We start from the raw sequence: 21,468 nt of genomic DNA on the forward strand, positions 1-21,468 counted from the left end.
CATATTATTTCATCACTTAGGTATTAAGTCCAGTACCCAATAGTTACCTTTTCTGCTCCTCTCTCCCTCATCTCTTCTGACTCTCCCTCATCAAGTAGACCCCAGTGTCTGTTGTTTCCTTATTTGTGTTCATAAGTTTGTTTTTTGCTTTTAGACAGAGTCTCCCTCTTGTCACCAGGCTGGAGTGCAATGGTGCAATCTCAGCTTACTGCAGCCTCTGCCTTGCAGGTTCAAGTGATTCTCCTGCTTCAGACTCCCGAGTAGCTGGGATTACAGGAGTGAGCCATCATGCCCAGCTAATTTTGAATTTTTAGTAGAGACAGGGTTTCACCGTGTTGGCCAGGCTGGTCTCTGCCCACCTTGGCCTCCCAAAGTACTGGGATTACAGGTTTGAGCAACCACACCCAGCCTGTGTTCATAAGTTATTATTATTTAGCTCTCATTTATAAGTGAGAACATGAGGTATTTGGTTTTCCGTTCCTGCATTAGTTTTTTTTTTTAAATAATGATGGTCTCCAGCTCCAACTATATTTCTACAAGACATGATCTCATTCTTTTTTATGGCTGCATAGTATTCCATGGTGTGTATGTACCACATCCTCTATATCCAGTCTGTCATTGATGGGCTTTTAGATTGATTCCATATCTTTGCAATTGTGAATGGTGCTGCAGTGGACATTCACATGCATGTGTCTTTATGGTAGAATGATTTATATTCCTCTGGGAATCTATCCAGTAACAGGATTGCTGGGTTAAATGATAGTTATGCTTTTAGCTCTTTGAAGAATCGCCAACCTGCTTTCCACAATGGTTGAACCAATTTACACTCCTATCAACAGTGTATAAGTGTTCCCTTTTCTCTGCAATCTCACAGTAATCTGTTATTTTTTTTTGATTTTTTAACAATAGCCGTTCTGACTGGTGTGAGATGGCATCTCATTTTGGTTTTGATTTGCACTTCTCTGATAATCAGTGATACTGAGCACTTTGGGAGGCTGAAGCGGGCGGATCATGAGATAAGGAGATCGAGACTATCCTGGCTAACGTGGTGAAACCCCGTCTCTACTAAAAATAAAAAAAAAACAAAATTAGCCAGGCATGGTGGCAGGCTCCTGTAGTCCCAGCTACTCGGGAGGCTGAGGTGGGAGAATGACGTGAACCCGGGAGGCAAAGGCTGTGGTGAGCCAAGATTGTGCCACTGCACTCCAGCCTGGGTGACAGAGCAAGACTCTTTCTCAAAAAGAAAAAAAAAAAAAAACCTCAATGAGCTTGTTAAGCAATGGAACGCGGAACTTACCTGTAATTAGAAGTTAACCAGAAGCTTTCAAAAACGTAATAGTTGACAAGGAAGTCAAGAAAAAGAGAAAAATCATTTATGTGATTCCTAATAATAAAATATATCAAAATCAAGGTAGAATTAGAAATAGAGGCATTTTCTAAATGAAATTCAAGGCTGCCAGATTAGAAGGATAATATCAATATAATACAATGTCTTTTCCATTAATTTTTAAAACTTGTCCTATAATGACCTATAAATTTGCCCCACTGATAAAATGGAATCTGAAAATTGGGATACAGATACTGTGGGAAGAATGATAAATTGAACTTAATTACAGCAACAGTCTAGTCCCTGGACCAGGTCCAAGAAAACAAAATGGAACCATACTCAACTAGGATTAACAATTCAGTTAGCAAGGGGCAAGAAGGCCTGTTGTAATTGAGCGGTTTTCAGTCTCTGGAGTACATGGAATCACCTGGAAGCTTTTCCACACCCATACTTTTCAGATGTTCTGATTTGTTAGGCCTGAGCCAAGGTGCAATTCTTATATTTCTGCCTGTTAAATTGCTATAGGTAATTCTGATATATACAAAGACTAAAGACTAAGAACAATTCCTTGAGTATAGTGACAACCTCTACCTGGAATAGTCCAAATCCTAATTACCCTGATTCCTCCACCAACAGCACCAACAGTTCCCAAACTGTTGTACTAGAAAGTCTTGTGAATGCTCTTTGAAAAAAAATCAAATAAAATCATGGCCATGTAAATTCATTGTTCTGAGAAATCCTGTTGAATTTACCAAGCATTTCCAAAATTGATTTATTAATCGATAATCCCAAAGTGCTGGGATTACAGGCATGAGCCACCATGCCCGGTCTTCCATAAGGCATTTAAAGGCACTTCCAAAGGTAGAATCAACAAACTTGCCAAAAGTCAGTGGCAAGATCTCTAGACTCAGACCCACCTTCAAGTTCCAACTCCCGCAACTTAAAGCCAATCAATTGTCCTCCCAGAATAATATCAGATAGCAATTAACACATGGTCCTCAACTTCTCCAGATTAGCTCCAAAAAGATATATACTGTTAACAGGGGAAATAGTGTGAACTGAAGTCTTTAACAGATAACATTAATCAAAAACATTCCTATGGATAAATGATTATTTATAAAGAAAGTTTCTCACCAACAAAAGCCTCTATAAATTTCAGATTGATCTGATGACAATTTAACTTATTTTTTAAATGCATAATTATGTCAAATAAATTTCACTACAAAGGCCTGAATACAGTCTCTGAGTCTAAGGTCCTCCCCATCTTCTCCTCAATTTCACATTTGACTATACGTATATTTGAGAGAACATCACTCATTATTTATTTTGGGAGTATCATTGGACATTATCCTGTATTTTGAAGATTATTGAAACTAACTGATTGGAAGTCAATGGTACTGTTTGTACTAAAAGAGTAGGATCCTCATCAGTAGACAGAGACGTATAAGAATAGTCATACTACATCTCCGAAGTGTCAGTATCAGGCGGTGGCTTCAAAGCCAAAGTGGTGGTTGGATATAAAGTGGAATTTAATCGGTGAAAGAGGCAGATAGTGAGAAATATTGATTCAATAATAATGTTAAGTCCATGAAAGCCTGTGGTTGTGAAGAATGTTGAACCATAGAGCCCATCAGAGATAAGAAAGGGGGCCTTGAAATATTCAGAGGCTTGTAAAAGGGTAAATACCTACGGTAATTGTAATGAACAGTGCTTGAAGTATTTGCTTTCGACTACCTTCCACCAGGCTGTCTACAACCTTGGAAGTTTCTTGAGAGCAAGAATCAAGTCTTTTACAGCTTCTAGCATGCCTCTGTGTACCCAACAGGTCCTCAATAAATAATTTGTTACCCTGCTTTGTTATAAAATATAGGACATACTTAGCCATACAGCACGATGTGATTTGATCACACCCAACCTATGAGTAGAGAATAACAGTGTTGGCCGGGTGCGGTGGCTCAAGCCTGTAATCCCAGCACTTTGGGAGGCCGAGACGGGTGGATCACGAGGTCAGGAGATCGAGACCATCCTGGCTAACACGGTGAAACCCCGTCTCTACTAAAAAAAAAAATACAAAAAACTAGCCGGGCGAGGTGGCGGGCGCCTGTGGTCCCAGCTACTCGGGAGGCTGAGGCAGGAGAATGGCGTAAACCCGGGAGGCGGAGCTTGCCTGAGATCCGGCCACTGCACTCCAGACCCGGCGACAGAGCAAGACTCCATCTCAAAAAAAAAAAAAAAAAAAGAGAGAATAACAGTGTTGAATCTGTTTAAAAACAACACTCCCTATTCCTTTTCACCTTCATAGTATATTTGTTTGGTTTCTAGTAATGTTGGTTCTATCCATATGTTTTTAGGTAAAGTACAATCTGTGTTGTACCTAAGTAAAATTATATCAAGAATTTTATGAGGGAATATCTAACGTGCTGCTCTTAATTTTGATTAAGATTTTAGATATTTGAAAATATAAATTCAGATATTGGAGAGTGAGGGTTTTATTTTGGAGGTTGGAATAGATTGAGTAGTAGTTGGAATAGTAGTTTTGGGGTAAGACTGCTAGGCTCCTTTGGCTACTTGTGTGTGGGGGTGGGGAGAATATACAAGTTTACCAAATCTTTTAAATTCTCACAGTGCTTAGTTTTGTGACTGTACAGAAACTGGCATTGTTTTTCCTAGGTCTCAGTGGAGAAATGTAAGCTGTGAGTTTAGCATCCTGTTTACTGTGTTTTGGCCAGGATTTTGCAAGCTTTTGTGGAGAAAATTATATTTTTTTATCCTGCTTGTAACATATATGTATATCAATATGCTTCCTTGTGTTTTACTATGGTAAAATTGTGTCTTGCATATAGATAAATACGTCTATTAGAGTGAATTTTTAAAAAATCTTTACTCTCAGGTGGCAGCCTTGTCTAATGGACCATATGTTTAACTCTTGTTCATACATCACACTAGAGCCCAGCTTGGTGGCATGCTCTCAGCCACTTGGGAGGCTGAGGCAGGAGGATTGCTTGAACCTAGGAGTTTCAGACCAGCCTGGGCTACATAATGAGATCCCATCTCAGTCAATCAACTAATAAATGAGTTACAAAAAAAGATGAAGATCTTTCTTGCTCTTTTAGAATGTCTGGGTGTCTAAAACAATGAAAAGGATTTACCGGGCGCGGTGGCTCAGCCTGTAATCCCAGCACTTTGGGACGAGAGATACAGGTCAGATCGAGACCATCCTGGCTAACACGGTGAAGTCTCTAAAAAATACAAAAACTGCCGGGCGAGCTGGGCCTGTAGTCCCAGCTATTCGGGATGAGGCAGGAGAATGGCGTAAATGAGGCGGAGCTTGCAGTGAGCTGAGATCCGCCACTCAGCCCGGGCGACAGAGCGAACTCCGTCAAAACAAAAAAAAAAAAAAAAAAAAAAAAAAGAAAAGGATTTATGACAGAGTACAGCAGTCATCAGGGAAAAATCCTGGACAAATTGCGAATGTATACCAGTTGTGAATTCCTATGACTGCAGGTGAAATCCAACGTAATTTTTGTACAGTCTTTTTGGGTGTACCCATATTTAGTAACTTGTTTTCAAATTTAGAGGACTGTAGTTATGACTTCTTAGAGACCTTGACCTTGAAGGGCTCATAGTTTAATGGAAGAGAGAACTAAAAACCAATAATTTAATGCAGAGAGTGAGGTTCTGCAGTACAGGGTGTATACAGGGTACAGAGAAGCGCTATGGCACCATGTTCTGGCCTCATCTTCTACTGCTCTAGACTTCCTGAAGTGACATTTTCTGACCCTACCTGTTTTTATCCACCATCTGGATCTCTCTCTGTAGACACCATTCTCTCTCCTTACAAGTCTTTTACACACCTTAAGTGCCTGGCAAAGTTCTCTTTCTTCTGAAGCTTCTTGACGCCTGCCTCTAGCTCATCCAAATAATTGTTTTGTCAACATCTCTTTTATTTCTTTACAAATAATTACAGTCAATTCTTATTAGTTGCAGTAGTAATATTCTATAAAGTTGCCTGGAACACTGAATTAATCAAACACTAAACCCTTGTTTCCACGGTAAATATGTGCATACATACATATCTCACGTAGGTTATAATCTTAATTCCTAAAAACAACTCATCCTGGTAGATTGCATTTTCTTTATTTCCAAAAGAATAAAGGAAGTACAGAAGTGTTAAGTTATTTGCCTGAGGCGACTCCACTAACAGGTGCCAGAGTTATGATTCAGACCCTGCCCAATTGGCCCCAAAGCCACAGCTTCTTCCACTACCCTGCACTGTCCTCTACTGTCTCTGTCTTCAGGTCATGTTTGCATGAGAGCTGAAACAAGAAGACCAAGGGTCACCTTATTTGACCTTAGCTTGGGACGTGTGCAAGGAGTGACAGAGTTTTCACTTCTGTGTGTCTATCCAGGAACCACCTTGAAAGCTCCACAAGTATTAATTTGGAGATTACAAAGACATTTTAGCAAGTAAGCAAATTTTCAAATATGGGATTCACAAATAATGAGGGTCAACTGTATTTGTAAGTGGCTGCTAGGCTCTGTTTTCATGGTAATCCCTTCCCCCAAGAGTGTGGAATGTATCTTTAGCTTCTTTGATAGTTTATTTATTCATTCATGTATTTATTAAGTACTGACTATAAACCAGGCTCTGCTTTAATCTGTGAGAATACCAGACTTCTCTCTGAAATGAGGCTTGGGTAGTCCTCTTCCTGATAAATTCCTGGATTTAACAGAAAGGCTGCCTTCTGCCATGAGGACACATTGATATAGAAGTTTGAGAGGTACTGGTGCACTTCTTCACACAAACAGATGTGTGAGGATGTATGACTCTAAACCACAGGGCATACAGTTCCTGCCCACTTAATGTTTACTTTTCTACCTCTGCCTCTGGTTTTGGTCCCTGGCAGCTGCTGATTCTTGGCAAAACCCCAGAGCTTGGAGTCAGAAGACTGAATTTCAAAGTTCCAGTATCACCTTTTTCTTTTTCTTTTTTCTTTTTTTCTAGCTATGATGTCAATCCCTCTCAGTCCCTAAAAGATTGTGACAACACTTATTATACAGCGGTTGGTGTCGTTAAATCAGATGGTGTATAAGAGTATTTTGTAAAAACTGTAAGGGAGGATGTGGCTCTAGGGGCCAATAGTTCTCATGAGGATTACTGCTCTTCTTTCCTACAGTTAAAAGAATATTGGCAGAGAAACAGCCCTGCTGTTCCAGCAGAAGCAAAGAGGAACAGGAAAACAAATGGCAGTAGCCCTGAGACATCCACTTCTGCTGGTTGCCACTCACCTCGGGATGTGAGTCTTGGTGGCCAGGCTCCTGGGGACAGGGGACCAAAGGGGCAGTAGAGGGTAATTGTTAAGATTATGGATGGACCATTGGGTACTGGTTAAGAATTCTGGGTTTAGCCGAGCACAGTGGCTCACGTTTGTAATCCCAGCACTTTGGGAGACCAACCCAGGGCAGATCACAAGGTCAGGAAATTGAGACCATCCTACCTAACATGGTGAAACCCCGTCTTCACTGAAAAATACAAAAAAAATTAGCCGGCATGGTGGTGGGTGCCTGTATTCCCAGCTGCTCGGGAGGCTGAGGCAGGAGAATGGCATGAACCTAGGAGGCGGAGCTTGCAGTGAGCCAAGATCTCGCCACTGCACTCCAGCCTGGGAGATAGAGCAAGACTCCGTATCACAAAAAGAAAACAAAAAGAAGTCTTGATTTGAATCCTGCCTCTCCGTCTGCTAGGGATATGATTTAGGGCAAGTTGCTTGAGCTCTTCGGGCCTCTCCTTTCACATCTGTATAATATAGGTTCTATTGTTTGACTTCCGTTTGTGAGATTTAAATGAGATTTCTTATTGTTGTTTTTATGTTAATCCCTAGTACATGGCCTGCTGTAAACACTCAGGGCACCCAGGATATGGTCATTGCTCTTTGATTTTCCTCATCCCCAGTCTCAAGGGGAAGCCAGGACAATGAGAACAGCCACTTGCCATCAGGAGTCACTGATTTCAGGCCCCAGGGTGGGATGGTGGGGAAATAAGAACCATGAGAGAAGTTGGCACAAAGAAGTTATGGGACAAAGGGTCCAAGAGAGGCAGAAAAGAAAATGTTGCCAGTTGATGTGAATGAAAGGAAGTCAGAGGGCTTAGACACTGAGGGGAACAGAATATCTCCATGTGTACTCTCTTGTAGTCAGCAACAGGTATCCACAGGGCGGGCCCTACATCATGTGCTACCCTGAAGGATCTGGAGGTAGGAGGCTCTGGGTGGAGGTGCAGTGACCATGCAGGCCAGCCCTCCAACCTCCTCCCACAGCAGGGACTCGGTGCCCCTCTGCCAGCTGAGACAGACCACACCCACACCCCAGCCTAATGATTGTTCTCCCTACCTCTCCCCCACTCCTCCTCCACCTCCCCCTCTCTGCAGAGCCCGTGCCAAGAACAAGCAGTAGTCCTTGACTCGAGGGCCATCAAAATCAGTCGACTGAATAACACCATCAAATCTTTGGTAAGAGTCCAGTGGGGTCCCCTGATTCCAGGCTGCCAATCCTGGGCTCCAGTTTCCTCTTGGGGCTCTGAAGAAAGGGGCTGGGCGCCCTGGTGTGAAGGGCACATAGGGAGCTGGGGTGCCCAGGTCTCCCCTGGAGGGACCCCAGAGCATGCAGCATGGCTGTTCTTTTGCTTCCCTCTTTGCCAACTCTCTCCTCTCCAGACACCCCTGCTCTAGTCCTTGCTATACACGCCCTGGGGTTGTGGCCTCTCAGGGGAGTGCAAGCCTGACTGGTTGTCAGGGGGCCCGTAGTTCTGCTGTGACTCAGTCCCTAATTTGCTTTTTGATTCTGGGCAAGCTGCCTCTCCTTTTTGGGCTCGTGTTTCCAGAGGAGGTAGTGAGTATCAAAGGTGTCTGCTAGCTCTGAGAGTCTGAGATTTAAAGGCCCCTTAGAATGGAAACCTCAGGGCCAAGGGCTCCTGTCTGTCCTTTTCCATCCTATATATACTGTGAAGAACCGTACCTGGCCGGTTCGTGCTCAGTAAATGTTTATTGAATGAACGCACTTTTCTAAATCACAAGCAGGCAGAAGGGGGGACCTTTCTCAAACTCCGTCTCTGGAGGTTTATGTTACTGTCCTCTCAAGAGCTTCCAGATTCAGACTTTGAGTTCTGTGGCTGTGGATGAAAACCAACAAAGACACAAATCCTCTGTCCTTGGGAGCTTGAGGAGAGTTTACCAGTTCGTGTTCCCACTGGGTCTGAGAACTTTGCCTTTAAAATCCATTCCTGGCCCCTGCCTATGCTTCCTGGCCTGGGGCATAGAGTTGACGGGTCCACCCTCCATCACCTTCATTTGACTCTCCCCACAGGAACAACAGAAGAAACAAGTGGAACATCAGCTGGAAGAAGTAATGCGATTTCTTTGCCCACGACATGACGGCTGGGTTTGGGGGACACTCAGATGTAGAGGCCCCAGTCTTGTCTCGCCCACTCCCAACCTGGGGAAGAAGGCTCACCCCTCAGATTCCACCCCACCCCCACAGGGTCCCTGATAACCTGATCTCATGGGTAGGCCTGTCCTGGGGCATTGGTGGCATTCTGGGGGCCTGTCTCTAGCTGTGCCATCTCTGCCTCCCGCTGTAAGAGCTCCGTCTTCCTCTTCCTATAGGAAAAGAAGGCAAACAATGAGAAACAGAAAGCTGAAAGGAAGCTAGAGGTGAGTGGGGGGTGTGAAGTTTTCTCCTGTCCTCCGGGGAATGTTTCTTTCCTTCTCTTTCAGCACTTGCTTGGCTTTTCTCCGAAAGGTTCAGATCCAGAGATTGAACATACAGAAAAAGAAACTAACTATAGACCTGTATCACACGAAACGCTCTCAGATACTTTGAAGGTGGGAATCTGGGCACCCTGTCATCCTTCAACCTGGCACTTCGATAGGTGTTTAGGGAGAGTCCTTTGGGCCCCATCTCAACTCTGTCATTACAGAAGAGTCGAAGGATCTGGCCGGCCGCCTGCAACGTTCATCGCAGCGTACGGGAGAGTTAGAGCGGGCTCTATCTGCTGTCACCACCACACAGAAGAAGATGGACAGGGTGAGTCCGACCACCCGCCCTGTGCCCTGGGAGCCTGGCTTCGCAGATGGAGGAGTGAGCCTAAAGGTCCCTTCTGCAGGATGGAGTGTCCTGCCCAGGAGGCATCATGGCCATTTCTCGCTGCTTTTGTGTCTGGTTGTTAGAGGCAGCCTGGGGCTGAGTCAGCTGCTGTGGGTGAGTTGGGGGGTGCCGTGGGGAGCGAGAACTGGACGCAGAGTTTGGAGGCCAAGTGCCTCCCCTGCCCTTAACTGGCTGGGGTCTTGGCCAAGTCCTAGGTGGCGTATTGGGTACTTGTACTGTGAAGGTACAGAAGAGTACCTTTAGTATGTTACCATTTCTGTAGAGAGGAAACTGTGTGTGTTGTGTGTGTGTGTGTGTGTGTGTGTGTACATACTATGAAAATATACATAAAATAAGCCTGCAAGATTCATAAAAAACTCAGGAGAGAGCAAGAGGGTAGCTGGGAGATACTTCCCTTCTGTACCTTCTGAGTTTTGGACTATGCGAATGTATCATCCTTTCAAACAGTGAACAAAAGATTCATTGTCCCCTTCCTATCTGTGACCCCCAGCAAGAAAAATGGGCTTTAGAGAATCGGATAGATCTGGCTGTTCAAATCCCAGCTCTGCCTAAGTGATCTTAGGCAAGCACTTAACATCAAATACTCCATGTGTTTTCATCTACACAACAGAGGGAATCATAGTAACTGTCTCCTGTGGTGGTTACGAGGATTAAATGGGATTGCTAGCATGGTACCTGATGAAGCACTCCATAAAGGTTCAAACAGTGCTAGTAATAACAGTAATAACAAGAGCAATATTAACTGATCTCTCTGGGCCTCTGTTAGCCACCTGTAAATTCGATCTCTTTTCCTGTCCCTTCCAACTTTACTGAGTTCTTTTAAAAACCAGACCACGGGCTTGGAAATGCCTTGATCTGTACTGACCAAGTTGTATATTCAGCCTAGCCCTAGCTTGTTTAAGGGGCACTGTATGGAATGGCCCAGGTTCCCCAGATAGAAACTTCTCTCTCTTCATCGAGTCCTCGAAGCACAGTAAAACACTTCTCAAGACGCAGTTAGAGCAGTCCTTACAGGAGCAGGCACTGCTGAAAGCGCACGTGACACAGGTGAGGTTTTGCAGGGGGAGGGATGTGGAAGGAAGGTGACCCCAGGTGGCCAGGAGCAGGTGAGGACCAGTGACAGCCCTGTGTAACTTCTGTTCCCACTCTTGCAGATGAAGGAGTCGCTGCAACAAGTCCAGCTAGAGAGAGATGAATATGCTGAACATATAAAAGGAGAGAGGGCCCGGTGGCAGGAGAGGATGAGGAAAATGTCACAGGAGGTGAGATCTGACCCTTCAGCCCACCCATCTTAGATAGGTCACTGGATCTTTCTGGGCATCTGTAACATGGAAATAGTACAGCCAGAGGTGGTCATGGGTCTGGGCTTTGTGGAGGTGGGGGTAGAGAGGGAGATGGTAGCCTGTGGAGCCACCAGCCCCTCTCTCCAGGGCCCTTTTCCCCTGTGCTTTGGGCAGCTTTGCACCTTGAAGATGGAGAAGCAGGATGGTATGCATCGGGTGGAGGAGCTGGAGAGGAGCTTGTCCCAACTCAAAAACCAGATGGGTAAGATGGGGCTGACGTGACCTGGGAGCAGGCCTGGCATCAGAGGGGCTGTGGGGGGGCTTAGAATGCCCCAGGGAAGTGGGTGGATGGAAGGGCTTTGAGGCAGAGGACAAGAGGTCTGTGCGGGGAGACAGGAAGTCTTGTCATCTCCATGAGCCGAGTGTCCCATCAGCAAATGGGGCCCATTGTCAGCCACCCACAGTGCTCTCCATCTGAAAGTGGTTTGGAAGATTGGCTACCATCCGAGTGCGAGGAATCATTCGCAGTGAGGCCAAGTTTGGGGAGCCTGAGAGGAGCTGTGCACCAAGAGGAGGGTGTTTTTTGTTAGTGGTGGTGGTGGGTTTTTTTTCTTTTTTTTTTTTTGAGAATCTAGAGGCCCTTATTGTCTGCTTCCTTTCTCAGCTGAACCCCTACCCCTGGAGACCCCAGCAGTGCTCCCTGAGGAGGAGCTGCAGCACCTGAGGAAGGAACTAGAGAGAGTGTCAGCAGAGCTCCAGGCCCAGGTGCAAAACCATCAGCACGTAAGTCTCCTGAACCAGGCACAAAAGGAGAGGCTTCGGAGGCAGGAGGAGAGGCTTCAGGAGCAGCAGGAGAGGCTTTGAAAGCAGGAGGAGAGGCTTCAGGAGCAGGAGGAGAGACTTCAGCAGTTGGCCGAGCCACAGAGCGGCTTCGAGGAGCTGGTGCGCTGCCCCACCTGAGGAGCCTGCCCTCCTCCCTAGCCCTCCAGGCCTTTGTTTCCCCACCTGTAAAACGGGGCAGTGTAGCCCTCACATGAAATGTTACTTCTAAAGGGACCTGTGAGCCAGAACCCTGCTCTGGTGGCTGTGGGAGAGAGGAGATGATTTTTCTAACCTGCCTCCACCCTTCCCGGTGCCATGGGAGGCAGACACCGAGTTCTAGGGTCTCCAACTGCAGTGGGTGGCTGCTGATTGCTTCTCTCTGTCCAGAATAACGAGAACAAGAGCGCACTGCACTTGGAGCAGCAAGTTGAAGAGCTGCAGCAGAAGCTGCGTGAGGTGAATGAGACAGTAACCTCGACCCACAAGGAGCCAGAGGCAGCGGTCCCAGCCCCAGGGACTGGGGGGCGAGTCTGTGAGTGGGGAGACCCCCGGGCCCTGCAGGAAGTCATGGAGAAGCTGGATGTGAGTGAATCCTGGAATAGGCCAAGAAGGGCAGGGGTAGGCAGGTCGCTGCTGAGAGGTGACCCCATTATTTTGGCTCCAGAGCGGCCTTATGGATCTCCTGGAGGAGAAGGCGGACCTGAGGGAGCGTGTGGAGAAACTAGAACATCAGTTCATCCAGTACTGGAGGGAGAGATGCCATCAGTGAGTGGGAGGCCAGGGCAAGGCAGGGGGAGCTGCAGGGCCGTCGCAGGGGCCCCAGCATCTGAGCCCTGTCCTCCCGCAGGAAAATTAAGCACCTTATAACGAAACCAGAGGGCAGTGCCAAAGAGGCGACACCAGGAGGAGGACATCATCAGGCTGGCCCAAGACGACGAGATGAAGGTAGGGTGTGCAACATCCCTGCGGGGATGGGTCGGGGGTGGGGGTGGCGTGAAGGTGGGTGCTGGCAGCGGCGTGACACCTGAGCACCCCTCCCTCCAGGTGGAGTTCCTGGAGCTGCAGGAGATGCTGTTGCGGCTTGGGTTGACGGCAACAAAGGGCACAGCAAATTCCTGGCCGCTGCCCAGAACCCAGCTGATGAGCCCGGTCCAGGAGCCCCACCCCCCAGGAGCTTGGGGCTGCCGACCAGCATGGTGGTGAGTAGAGTCCTCATGCAGGGTGGGCAGGCAGGAGCAGGGGGTTTTGCACTGTGCTCAGATCCCCGCCTCCCTCTCCTCAAAGATCTTTGCGAGGTGAGCCTCACCAACAGCGCCGAGACTGGGCAAGGAGAGGCCAGGAAGGGGTCTCCCCATGACAACCCTACTGCACAGCCCATCATGCAGGACCATCAGGAGCACCCAGGCTTGGGCAGCAACCACTCTGGGCCATTCTTTTGCTGGGCTTGGCTGCCAAGAAGAAGGAGATAAACATCACCATCATCAAAGAGCTGGTCAACAAACTTTTTAAAAAGAAACAAAATTCTAGGGTGAATCTGCTACACAATTCATTTCCTTCATTTGAATGTTAGAGCTATTCATGTTTATTTGTGTTTCTAATTTATACTTTAAGTTTATTTGTAAAAAGTTAAAAGAGAGTGGGTCTCTGTGGCCTTCACTGAGGTTCACTCTGGCATCCTTTAGCATTTTTCGTTTTTAATTTCATAATTGTAGGTCATTAGCATGCATATTGAGTTAGCCCTTACGTGGTGGGAGTTCAAACACCCAAAGACCCACTGTTTGCACAAAACTGTTCTCGCTGGTTTGGAATAGGCTGCCATGCTTTTTTAATGTTATTGCAGCGTGTATGTTCATTACAGAATTCAGATAAAATTTGCTTATATTCTGCTATTATGTTTGATCCAATCTTAATCACAGTGAGCTCTTCATTCGCTTAATATGCAGTTTGCCCTCAAGTGTGCACTGTTGATTACTTTGTAGTATATGCCACCATGAGTGCTGATATTTAGAGTTGTTTAAAGGCCAAGAGCTGGAAACAGCCTTTCCCCCATTTTCTGTGTACTGGTGATGGGAGTAATAAGATTTTGGGGGAGCTTTTTAAATCTCGCAGAAGAGGACAGTGGCCTGCTCTGGCAGGTATGTGACTATAGCGCCCAGTACACAAAAGGGTGCTGGCTGGCATTCTTCTTAATGTATTTAGTACGGATCATAAGAAATCCTTAAGAGTTTAATGTCTCTGGAACAGGCATACAGGCTCTAGTCAAGAATGATTTAGAGTGAACGGAAGCAGTGTGACACCTGGCTTTCCTCTCTGTTCATGGAGCTTCTTTGAGGCTTGAAGATTGATTTTACCATCTAGACCTCTCTAGCTAATACCTATTCTTCAACCACCTTGGTTACCCTGACATAGGAATTAACTTCTTTTCCTTGAATGGAAAACACTTTCAAAAATAATAACAAGCATTATCATAAACTAATATATGTGAGAGTACTTAGTTGAAACAGAAAGGAGTTTTAGTAGACAGTATTATACTATCTTTAAAAATCAAGGAGAATTTTATGCAACTTAAAATGTTTACAAACTACAGTGCAATCTACTGTTTGTGAATGTCAATGTATTATCAGGAAACGTGTCTGTACAATCACAGAGTGGTATTTCCTCACAAACTTCTTTACCAAGAGTGAAATATGTTTTTGTACCTCTCAGTTTCAGTTAGGGACATATTTTGTGCAATATTTATGTGATTGTGCCTATACACGATGAATGAATGAATTTCAGTCACACATTGCCTAAATCATAACTTGATGCTTGGGAAAGAATCAACAGTTAAAACTTCATGAAGTTCTAATGTTTTGTTCCAAAACACATCACAGTATTAGGATGTACGGAGCTATGTACATGTGCTTCCTGGAGGGGGGATTTCCTGGTTACGAGTCCTCCATTTTTAGCATTTGGCATCCTCATGATACTTTTATAAATATGACAGTAACAGGAGAGCAACAATATGATTTTACCGATGGAATAACAGATTTGCCTGCATTCACTGAAAGAGTGCAAATATCAGGTCCTTGTGACTTCAACTGACTCTTCCAAATTGTATGAATGTAGCAATGTATTAGAGAAGCCCAGTTTCAGAATGATACAGAAAAAATGTTAGACCAAATAATGCGACTAATTAACAGTGGTACAATTTCTAGCCGGTGAGTTTAAAATGGACTTAAAGTCCTGTTCTTGCCTTTTATTTTCTGAACTTGCTGCTTGTGTATTGTTTGAGTTCAGTTTAAAGACAGTTACTTTAAGTCCATTTTAAACCCTCAGGCTAGAAATCAGACCACTGTTAATTAGCCACATTATTTAGTCTAACGTTTTTTGTCACTCTGAAACTGGGTTTACCTAATACATGGATAAATTATTTCAAAGGTACTTTTATCGTTGAAATCACTTCACTTTTACCCTGATATATCAGTGACTAGGAATGACCTTCAGATAGTGTTTAGCATCTGTACCGAATCTGACAATAATGTGTTCATCAGGTGCCTATGGATTAAATCACACACTGGCATATTTAAGCGGAATGTGTCTGGAAAACAAATTTACTATATTAACTGAAATACCACTCTTTGTGTAGGTATTTGTCATATATTTAAGAGAAAGCTAAAAAGAATGGAAATGGTATATCAATAACGTAAGCCTTCAAAGTGCACGTAGTCTTTTACGATACCTCATTCAGCCAAGTATTTGTGTTCTTCCTCATTCAGTGTAAGGCAGCTTTCAACTTGCTTAGAAGGCAACGTTGGAAGGTTAGAGTTCATCAGAAACATCGAATTTTAAAATGTGATTTCAACTGAATAAATTTGAAAGTATTTGATTAAACCTGATAGGTTTTCCAGAAATGGAAAAAACTCAGCTCTAAAACTTTTCTAAGCTGACTTTTAGAAAATTTGAAAATGTAAATCAGCCCTATCCATAGTATAGTTTCTCTAAAACTTTATCTTAAAGAGTCGTTTTAAAATAATATAACTATAAAAAAAGTAACTGCTATCTTAATGTTCTGAAATAAGTTAAAACATTTTAAAATATGAACACTGTAGTTTAAAAGAACGAAATGGTGGGAAGGAAAAGTAGAGAAAGAATGCCAATTGCAGCCCAAAGCTTTATTTGCCAAGTTTTCTTAGAATGAATTTTACCAATTTATGAATTCTTGTAAACAGAATTTATAATGGGAATACTGAAAGACTTTCCCCTAAAGTGACATTATTGACTGTTCATGTGATGCTACTCTAATGTAATAAATGATTAAATGGTTGCAAAGTGCTGTTTCTGCCTTAAAATTTTATTTTGCGAGTATTGAAAACTATAGTATTGGCCGGGCGCGGTGGCTCAAGCCTGTAATCCCAGCACTTTGGGAGGCCGAGACGGACGGATCACGAGGTCAGGAGATCGAGACCATCCTGGCTAACACGGTGAAACCCCGTCTCTACTAAAAAATACAAAAAAACTAGCCGGGCGAGGTGGCGGGCGCCTGTAGTCCCAGCTACTCGGGAGGCTGAGGCAGGAGAATGGCGTGAACCCGGGAGGCGGAGCTTGTAGTGAGCTGAGATCCGGCCACTGCACTCCAGCCTGGGCGACAGAGCGAGACTCCGTCTCAAAAAAAAAAAAAAAAAAAAAAAAGAAAACTATAGTATTAAAGGTATTGATACTGTGCAAATGCCGGGCATCCTTGGCATGAGATAATCTGTTTCATTTTTACAAAATGGTAATATAACTTTGCAAGTGTTTATTAAAAGAACACAAATTTACAAAGTTATGGGATTTAAAAAGTTATGGAGTGAAAAAGTTATGGGATAAAATGTGAAAATTTGTGGCAAAATGTAGAAAAAAATTTTATGCGAAGTTACCAAATGTTACGAAAAAGAAGTTACGGGATTTAAAAAACAAGTCATGGGATTAAAATAAAAATTAAAAGCAGTTCTGTGTCAGCAAAGCCTGGAGAAGTGGGGCTGGAGTCTGCACTGCCACCATGACCCTACCACCCCTTCCCAGTCACCCCTTTACAATTAGGGTAGCAAGACAAGACCTTAAAAATTAAAAATTTTTAAGCATGACTCTGACGGCCTCCTTACTCTCAGCTTAGCAACTTTTCCCTCAGGGGGACTCCCACCTTCTTATTCAGAGAGGTAGCTGAGGCAGGACAGTGGGGCTAACTGTGGACCAGGCGAGGACATGGGCCGCTGGCGTGGGTCCCCTTCCCCAGTGTACATATTTTGTCTGTGTAACGTTTTGTATATTCCAGAGGGTACGGCCACCCCTGTATCGTACCTAGCTGTGGTTGGAGCTGGCATGTGGGGAGGAGGTTCTAATAATTATTTGTGACTGGGAAACTTATTTATTGCTAGCATAGGACAGAGGAAGGAGGCGCGGATGAGGTCGTGGCTCCCTGGTGATGCGACTCCTGTTTATTTTGCTTTTTATTTTGGAATAAACAGATTTAACCATACTCCTCGGCCTGGTGTGTGCCTGTTTCCCTCAGTGGGTACTGGAGTTTGTGCCACCAAACAAGGAGCCCCAGAGTGTCTTGAGCATGTCCAGCGAGGCTGTTGGGGACCTTCCAGGCTTGTTACCTGTATGATGCCTGGTGGCACCTGGGGGATTCCATGGGGACTGCCATGGCGCCTATGGGGCGCAGTCCAGCCGCGACAGCCAACAGGCTCAGAAGCCTGATCTAGCAGTGGCCAGGAAGACAGGTACCAGCACCTAAGGGCACTGACTTCCACCCACCCCAGGCGTCTTCCGTTCCGTCCCCTTGCCTCCCTCTCCTGTCTGCACCTGGTGGCCTCTTCTGTCTGTCTCTCCAGAGTGCCAGCTGCCCAGCAGGCTCCCTTCAGGCTGAGTTCATGGCCCTGCCCCCTGGTGGCCAGAGCCGGCTTCACAGGATAAGAGCCAGCGAAGCTCCAGGGGCTTTCCAGGAAAAGTGAACCTTGGAAAGGGTATGGCCTTTTCACCACTCCCAACAGCACCCTAGAAATGGCTTGGCCTTTCCCCTCCCCTGAGCTCCACAGAGAACACAGCCAGCAGAGGACACATTTCCCCGCCATCCAGAAATGGGTTTGATTCTCAGCCGAGGGACAGCAGGACTGGTAGAGACTGTCAGGCCACACAGCTGCCTGCACAGCACTCCCATGCTTGGTGGTGGGCGGGAGGGATGGCGGGGGCTGGCTCTCCGTAGGCCGGGCATGACAGGGAGGCTCACTGGAGGGGCTGCACTTTGGAGGGGCCATGTCAGGGGACAGCTTTCTCTTATTGGCACACAAGACTCCAAAAGGACAGCACGGTGACTGATTCCCAGTGCTAGAGGCAAGGCGGCCAGCGAAGTCTAGGGGTGTGTGTGTGTGTGTGTGTGTGTGTATGCGTATTTATAGATATTTATAGAACAGGGCAGGGGCGTACCACAGAGAGGGGCACAAGTTTTCAGCAACGGTCACATCTGGAGGTGTCAGCTCATCAGTACAACAGACCAAGTCACAGATGAAGGGGGCTGGCTTTGGGGCTGAGGGAGCCACTGTCAAATCATAGAACAGCCACCCAGGCAGGCCTGGAAAGGGAGGTCTCCGAGAAGACGAGGGATCTATTTAGAGGTTGAAGGAGGGCCTGGGGCTCTCAGGACGGGATGGGCTTGCCGGACCCGATCAGCTGGCAGTTGGAGAGAAAGCAGAGAGAAAACCGGAGAGAGAAAAGTGAGCAGAGAGCTGGTGAGGCAAGTGCAGAGCACAAGTGTGCCACAGCAGCTGTGGGAGGGCCGGGGAGGGGAGGGCACAGGTGCGGGTGTGGCAAGGTTCCTGGAAAAGAGGGGCTGGAAGGGAAAGGGGAGGAAGATGGAGGGAGGAGCCAGAGCTTCACAGGTAGTGCCTGGGGGCTGTGGCAGCCCTCCCCACCCCACGCATGCTGGCCTCTTCCACGGCACCCAGGCAGTGCACCCACCGGTCAGACCAGTGCTCAGCCTCCTCGGGCTTCCCTCTTCTCTGGTCACCCTGTCTTCCAACTCACTGGTCCGGGGCCACCTCTCACCTTGGGGAGCCCGACGCAACAGCCACCAGGCCTGATAGAGAAGGAACACTGCTTGAACCAGGATGATGAAGCTAAAAGGGATGGATGGCTGGAGTGATCACCGGAAAACCGTCTGGGTGATCAGAATGCCCAGGATCCTCTGAAGGGACCCTGGGGAAGACAGGGAGGTCAGGCAGCTGGATTCCACTGGCTATAGACTTATAAGTCTAAGAGGGGAGCCTCAGCTTGTTGGGGGTTGCAGGTCACATAAGTGAGGCTGGGCCCTTCCTGTTGGGAAAAGCAGAAGAGGGAGAGTCCATGGCAGGGGAGGTGGGTGGGCTTGCTGGGCAGAGCTCAGCTGGGACACCAGGCACTGTGGTCTCCTTGTCTGAATAGTAGAGGCGAACTCTAGGAGCAACAGGCCAAGGTGCATGAGCCTGCTGACCGGCGATAGTGCTTCAGCGGGGACCAGGGACCCTGCCTTCCATCACACGCTGGCAGCTATGATGGTACCTGGGAGGGATAGAAGGAGGCTGTGTGTCCCCACCTGGCCTGTGAGGTGTGTTGTGGGTTGACTGTGAGTATGGGACTCTCGAGGTTTTATCGTAGATCACCACTGGATTGCCAACAGATAGAGGAGGTGGGACCCTGACTCTCACCCCTCCTCTGCAGTGGATTTGGCTGTCAGCACTCCCAGGCTGGGAGCTGGATACTCTGCCCTGGCAGCATGACTCAGATGGCAGAACAGGTACAGTGTGCCCAGGATGACATTCTTAGGCCTCTGGCCACCTCAGAGTACAGCCCCACACACAACCCACTCCAAGTTCTAAGCCCTTACACCATAAAGCATGAGCTCTCTGATGGTTCCAGAGAGCACCCACGTCTGCCAGCTTGGGCAGGGAGCCTGTTCCAAGAGCCCCGGGCTCACCCATGGGGTCTGGGGGACTTTGGGGCCTTGGGAGCCAGCCCTGGTACCTGCGTCCGGCAAGGACTCTCGGCACCTGCAGCCAGGAGTTGTCCACAGACCCCGTGCGTGTGCTGATGGTGGCCGTGTTGATGTTGCCCATGACGCTGAGCGCCTCCTTCAGCAAGGGGTGCATGTGCAGCATCTCCGTGCACCGCTGTGCCTGCTCTGCTGACTCCTCCATCAGCGGGTTCTGGTCCCCACGCAAGTACAGGGATAGGACACCTGATTGTCCTGCAGGTTCAATTTCAGGATGCCAGGTTGGACAGCAGCTCTGAGAAGATGAACTCCTTGGTCTGAGAGTGGGCAAAGAGGGAAGGCGGTTGGGAGCTGAGGCCTGTGCTGCCCTGGCCTCCTGCCGGGCCCTGCTGGGACTGTGCACTGGGCTTGGAGCCCTGAGTATGGTTTTTCAGAAGCGGCTTCTACACCACTTAGACTCAACGATCTGCCTCCCCACCGCCCTTTTCTCACTCAGACGGGGACACTGAGGTCCAGAGGAAAAGTCACCCGGCCAAGGTCACAGGTCTGGGAGGGCACCCAGGACTTATCATGCCACCAGCACACCTGTCTACTCAGTTTTTTTTTAAAAAAATTTTGGAGATAGGACCTCACTCTGTCACTAGGCTGGAGTACAGGGGGCGAGATCGCCGCTCACTGCAGCCTCAGCCTCTGGGCTTAAAGTGACCCTCCAATGTCAGCCTGTCGAGTAGCTAGGACTATAGGCACGTGCCACCACCAAACCCAGCTATTTTTAAAACATTCGTGTAGAAATCAGGTCTCACTACATTGCCCATGTTAGTCTTGAACTCCTGGGCTCAAGCTATCCTGTGCCTTGGCCTTCCAAAGTGCTGGGATTACAGGCATGGGCTACTGTCCTCAGTACCACATTATATTTCTATGAGACAGCTCTGGTCTAGACCGTGCCTCTCTCTGCTTGGACCGGGTCCCATAGGGCTGGTTAGCATCTCCCCCAGACTAACATGGCCACCTGCATCCCCAGTGCCACAGGAGCCCCTGCCCCCATGAGGAGGTGCACGCACGTTGTTGATCATGACGTGCATGATGGTCTTGGGCGTGACACCAACCATGAGGTCCCACATGGTGTTGTTGACAATGGCCATGTAGGAGTCCTGCAGGTTCTGGGTGGTTTCCATTTGCTGCTCCAGCTGTGAGTCCATGGAGTGCATGAAGCTGTCGGAGCCATTCTCCTCGGCTTTGCTGCCCTATCATGGAGAACACAAGGCATCAGGGTGGCCAGGCCATGCAGCCAGGCTCCAGGAATCCCCAGGATCTCAGCCCCTCCAAGGGTACCTGCAACACTGAGGCACAGAGAGAAGCAACTGGCCTGAACATGCACCCAGCTCCCCACACAGCTCTAGACGGTTTCAGGCCTCTGCCTCTCAGGACCCCAGATTCCCCTGATTCAGTCTCGTCTTAGTTCTGACTCTAGTGCCCAGAATTTGCCTCAAGTTACCAACCCAGAAATTGGAAAAGAACATCTCCAGGTCCCTGGCTTGGAGACCTGGACAAAGTTGTGCCAGGCTGCAGACGCCTGGCAGGAGGCAAGAAAAGGGCACACTCACTTTCCCCCTGTCCTGGGAGGCCCACACACCAACATTGCCACCGCCGCTGCCACCAGGGAACACGGCAAAGTAGACACACACAGAAAGGAAAATGGGAAGGGTTGAGTGAACCTGGGACACTGCACCCCAACTTCAATGCTTGTGGAATTCAATTAGCTAATATTTTGTTGAGGATTTTTGCATCAATATTCATCCATGATATTGGCCTGTAGTTTTCTTTTTTGGATGTATCTTTGGTTTTGGTATCAGGGCGATACTAGCCTTGTAGAAAGAGTTTGGAAG

At 47.1% G+C, this 21,468-nt stretch overlaps 1 protein-coding gene and 1 pseudogene across 2 annotated transcripts; one reads left to right on the plus strand and one right to left on the minus strand.

The window, feature by feature from the left end:
• Positions 1-6,114: 6,114 nt before the first annotated feature.
• LOC117070104 lies at positions 6,115-13,479 on the plus strand (annotated as a pseudogene). Its single transcript, XR_004431768.1, has 13 exons — positions 6,115-6,624; positions 7,756-7,836; positions 8,690-9,036; positions 9,125-9,207; positions 9,303-9,409; positions 10,451-10,537; positions 10,645-10,752; positions 10,948-11,035; positions 11,438-11,715; positions 11,983-12,177; positions 12,260-12,360; positions 12,443-12,540; positions 12,640-13,479. The product of XR_004431768.1 is annotated as a putative golgin subfamily A member 8D (transcript).
• Positions 13,480-19,521: 6,042 nt separating this feature from the next.
• On the minus strand, positions 19,522-21,417 carry LOC117070111 (putative GED domain-containing protein DNM1P46). The gene is made up of 3 exons (XM_033188803.1): positions 20,689-21,417; positions 19,862-19,899; positions 19,522-19,807 (listed from the first exon to the last, which is right to left on the minus strand). The coding sequence occupies exons 1-3, from the start codon at positions 20,788-20,790 to the stop codon at positions 19,564-19,566; spliced, it is 384 nt and encodes a 127-aa protein (XP_033044694.1). The 5' UTR covers positions 20,791-21,417; the 3' UTR covers positions 19,522-19,563.
• Between the last annotated feature and the right edge of the window lie 51 nt (positions 21,418-21,468).

The sequence above is a fragment of the Trachypithecus francoisi genome, unplaced genomic scaffold (genome assembly GCF_009764315.1).
Source record: "Trachypithecus francoisi isolate TF-2019V2 unplaced genomic scaffold, Tfra_2.0 Lachesis_group3, whole genome shotgun sequence".
NCBI classification, from domain to species: domain Eukaryota; kingdom Metazoa; phylum Chordata; class Mammalia; order Primates; family Cercopithecidae; genus Trachypithecus; species Trachypithecus francoisi.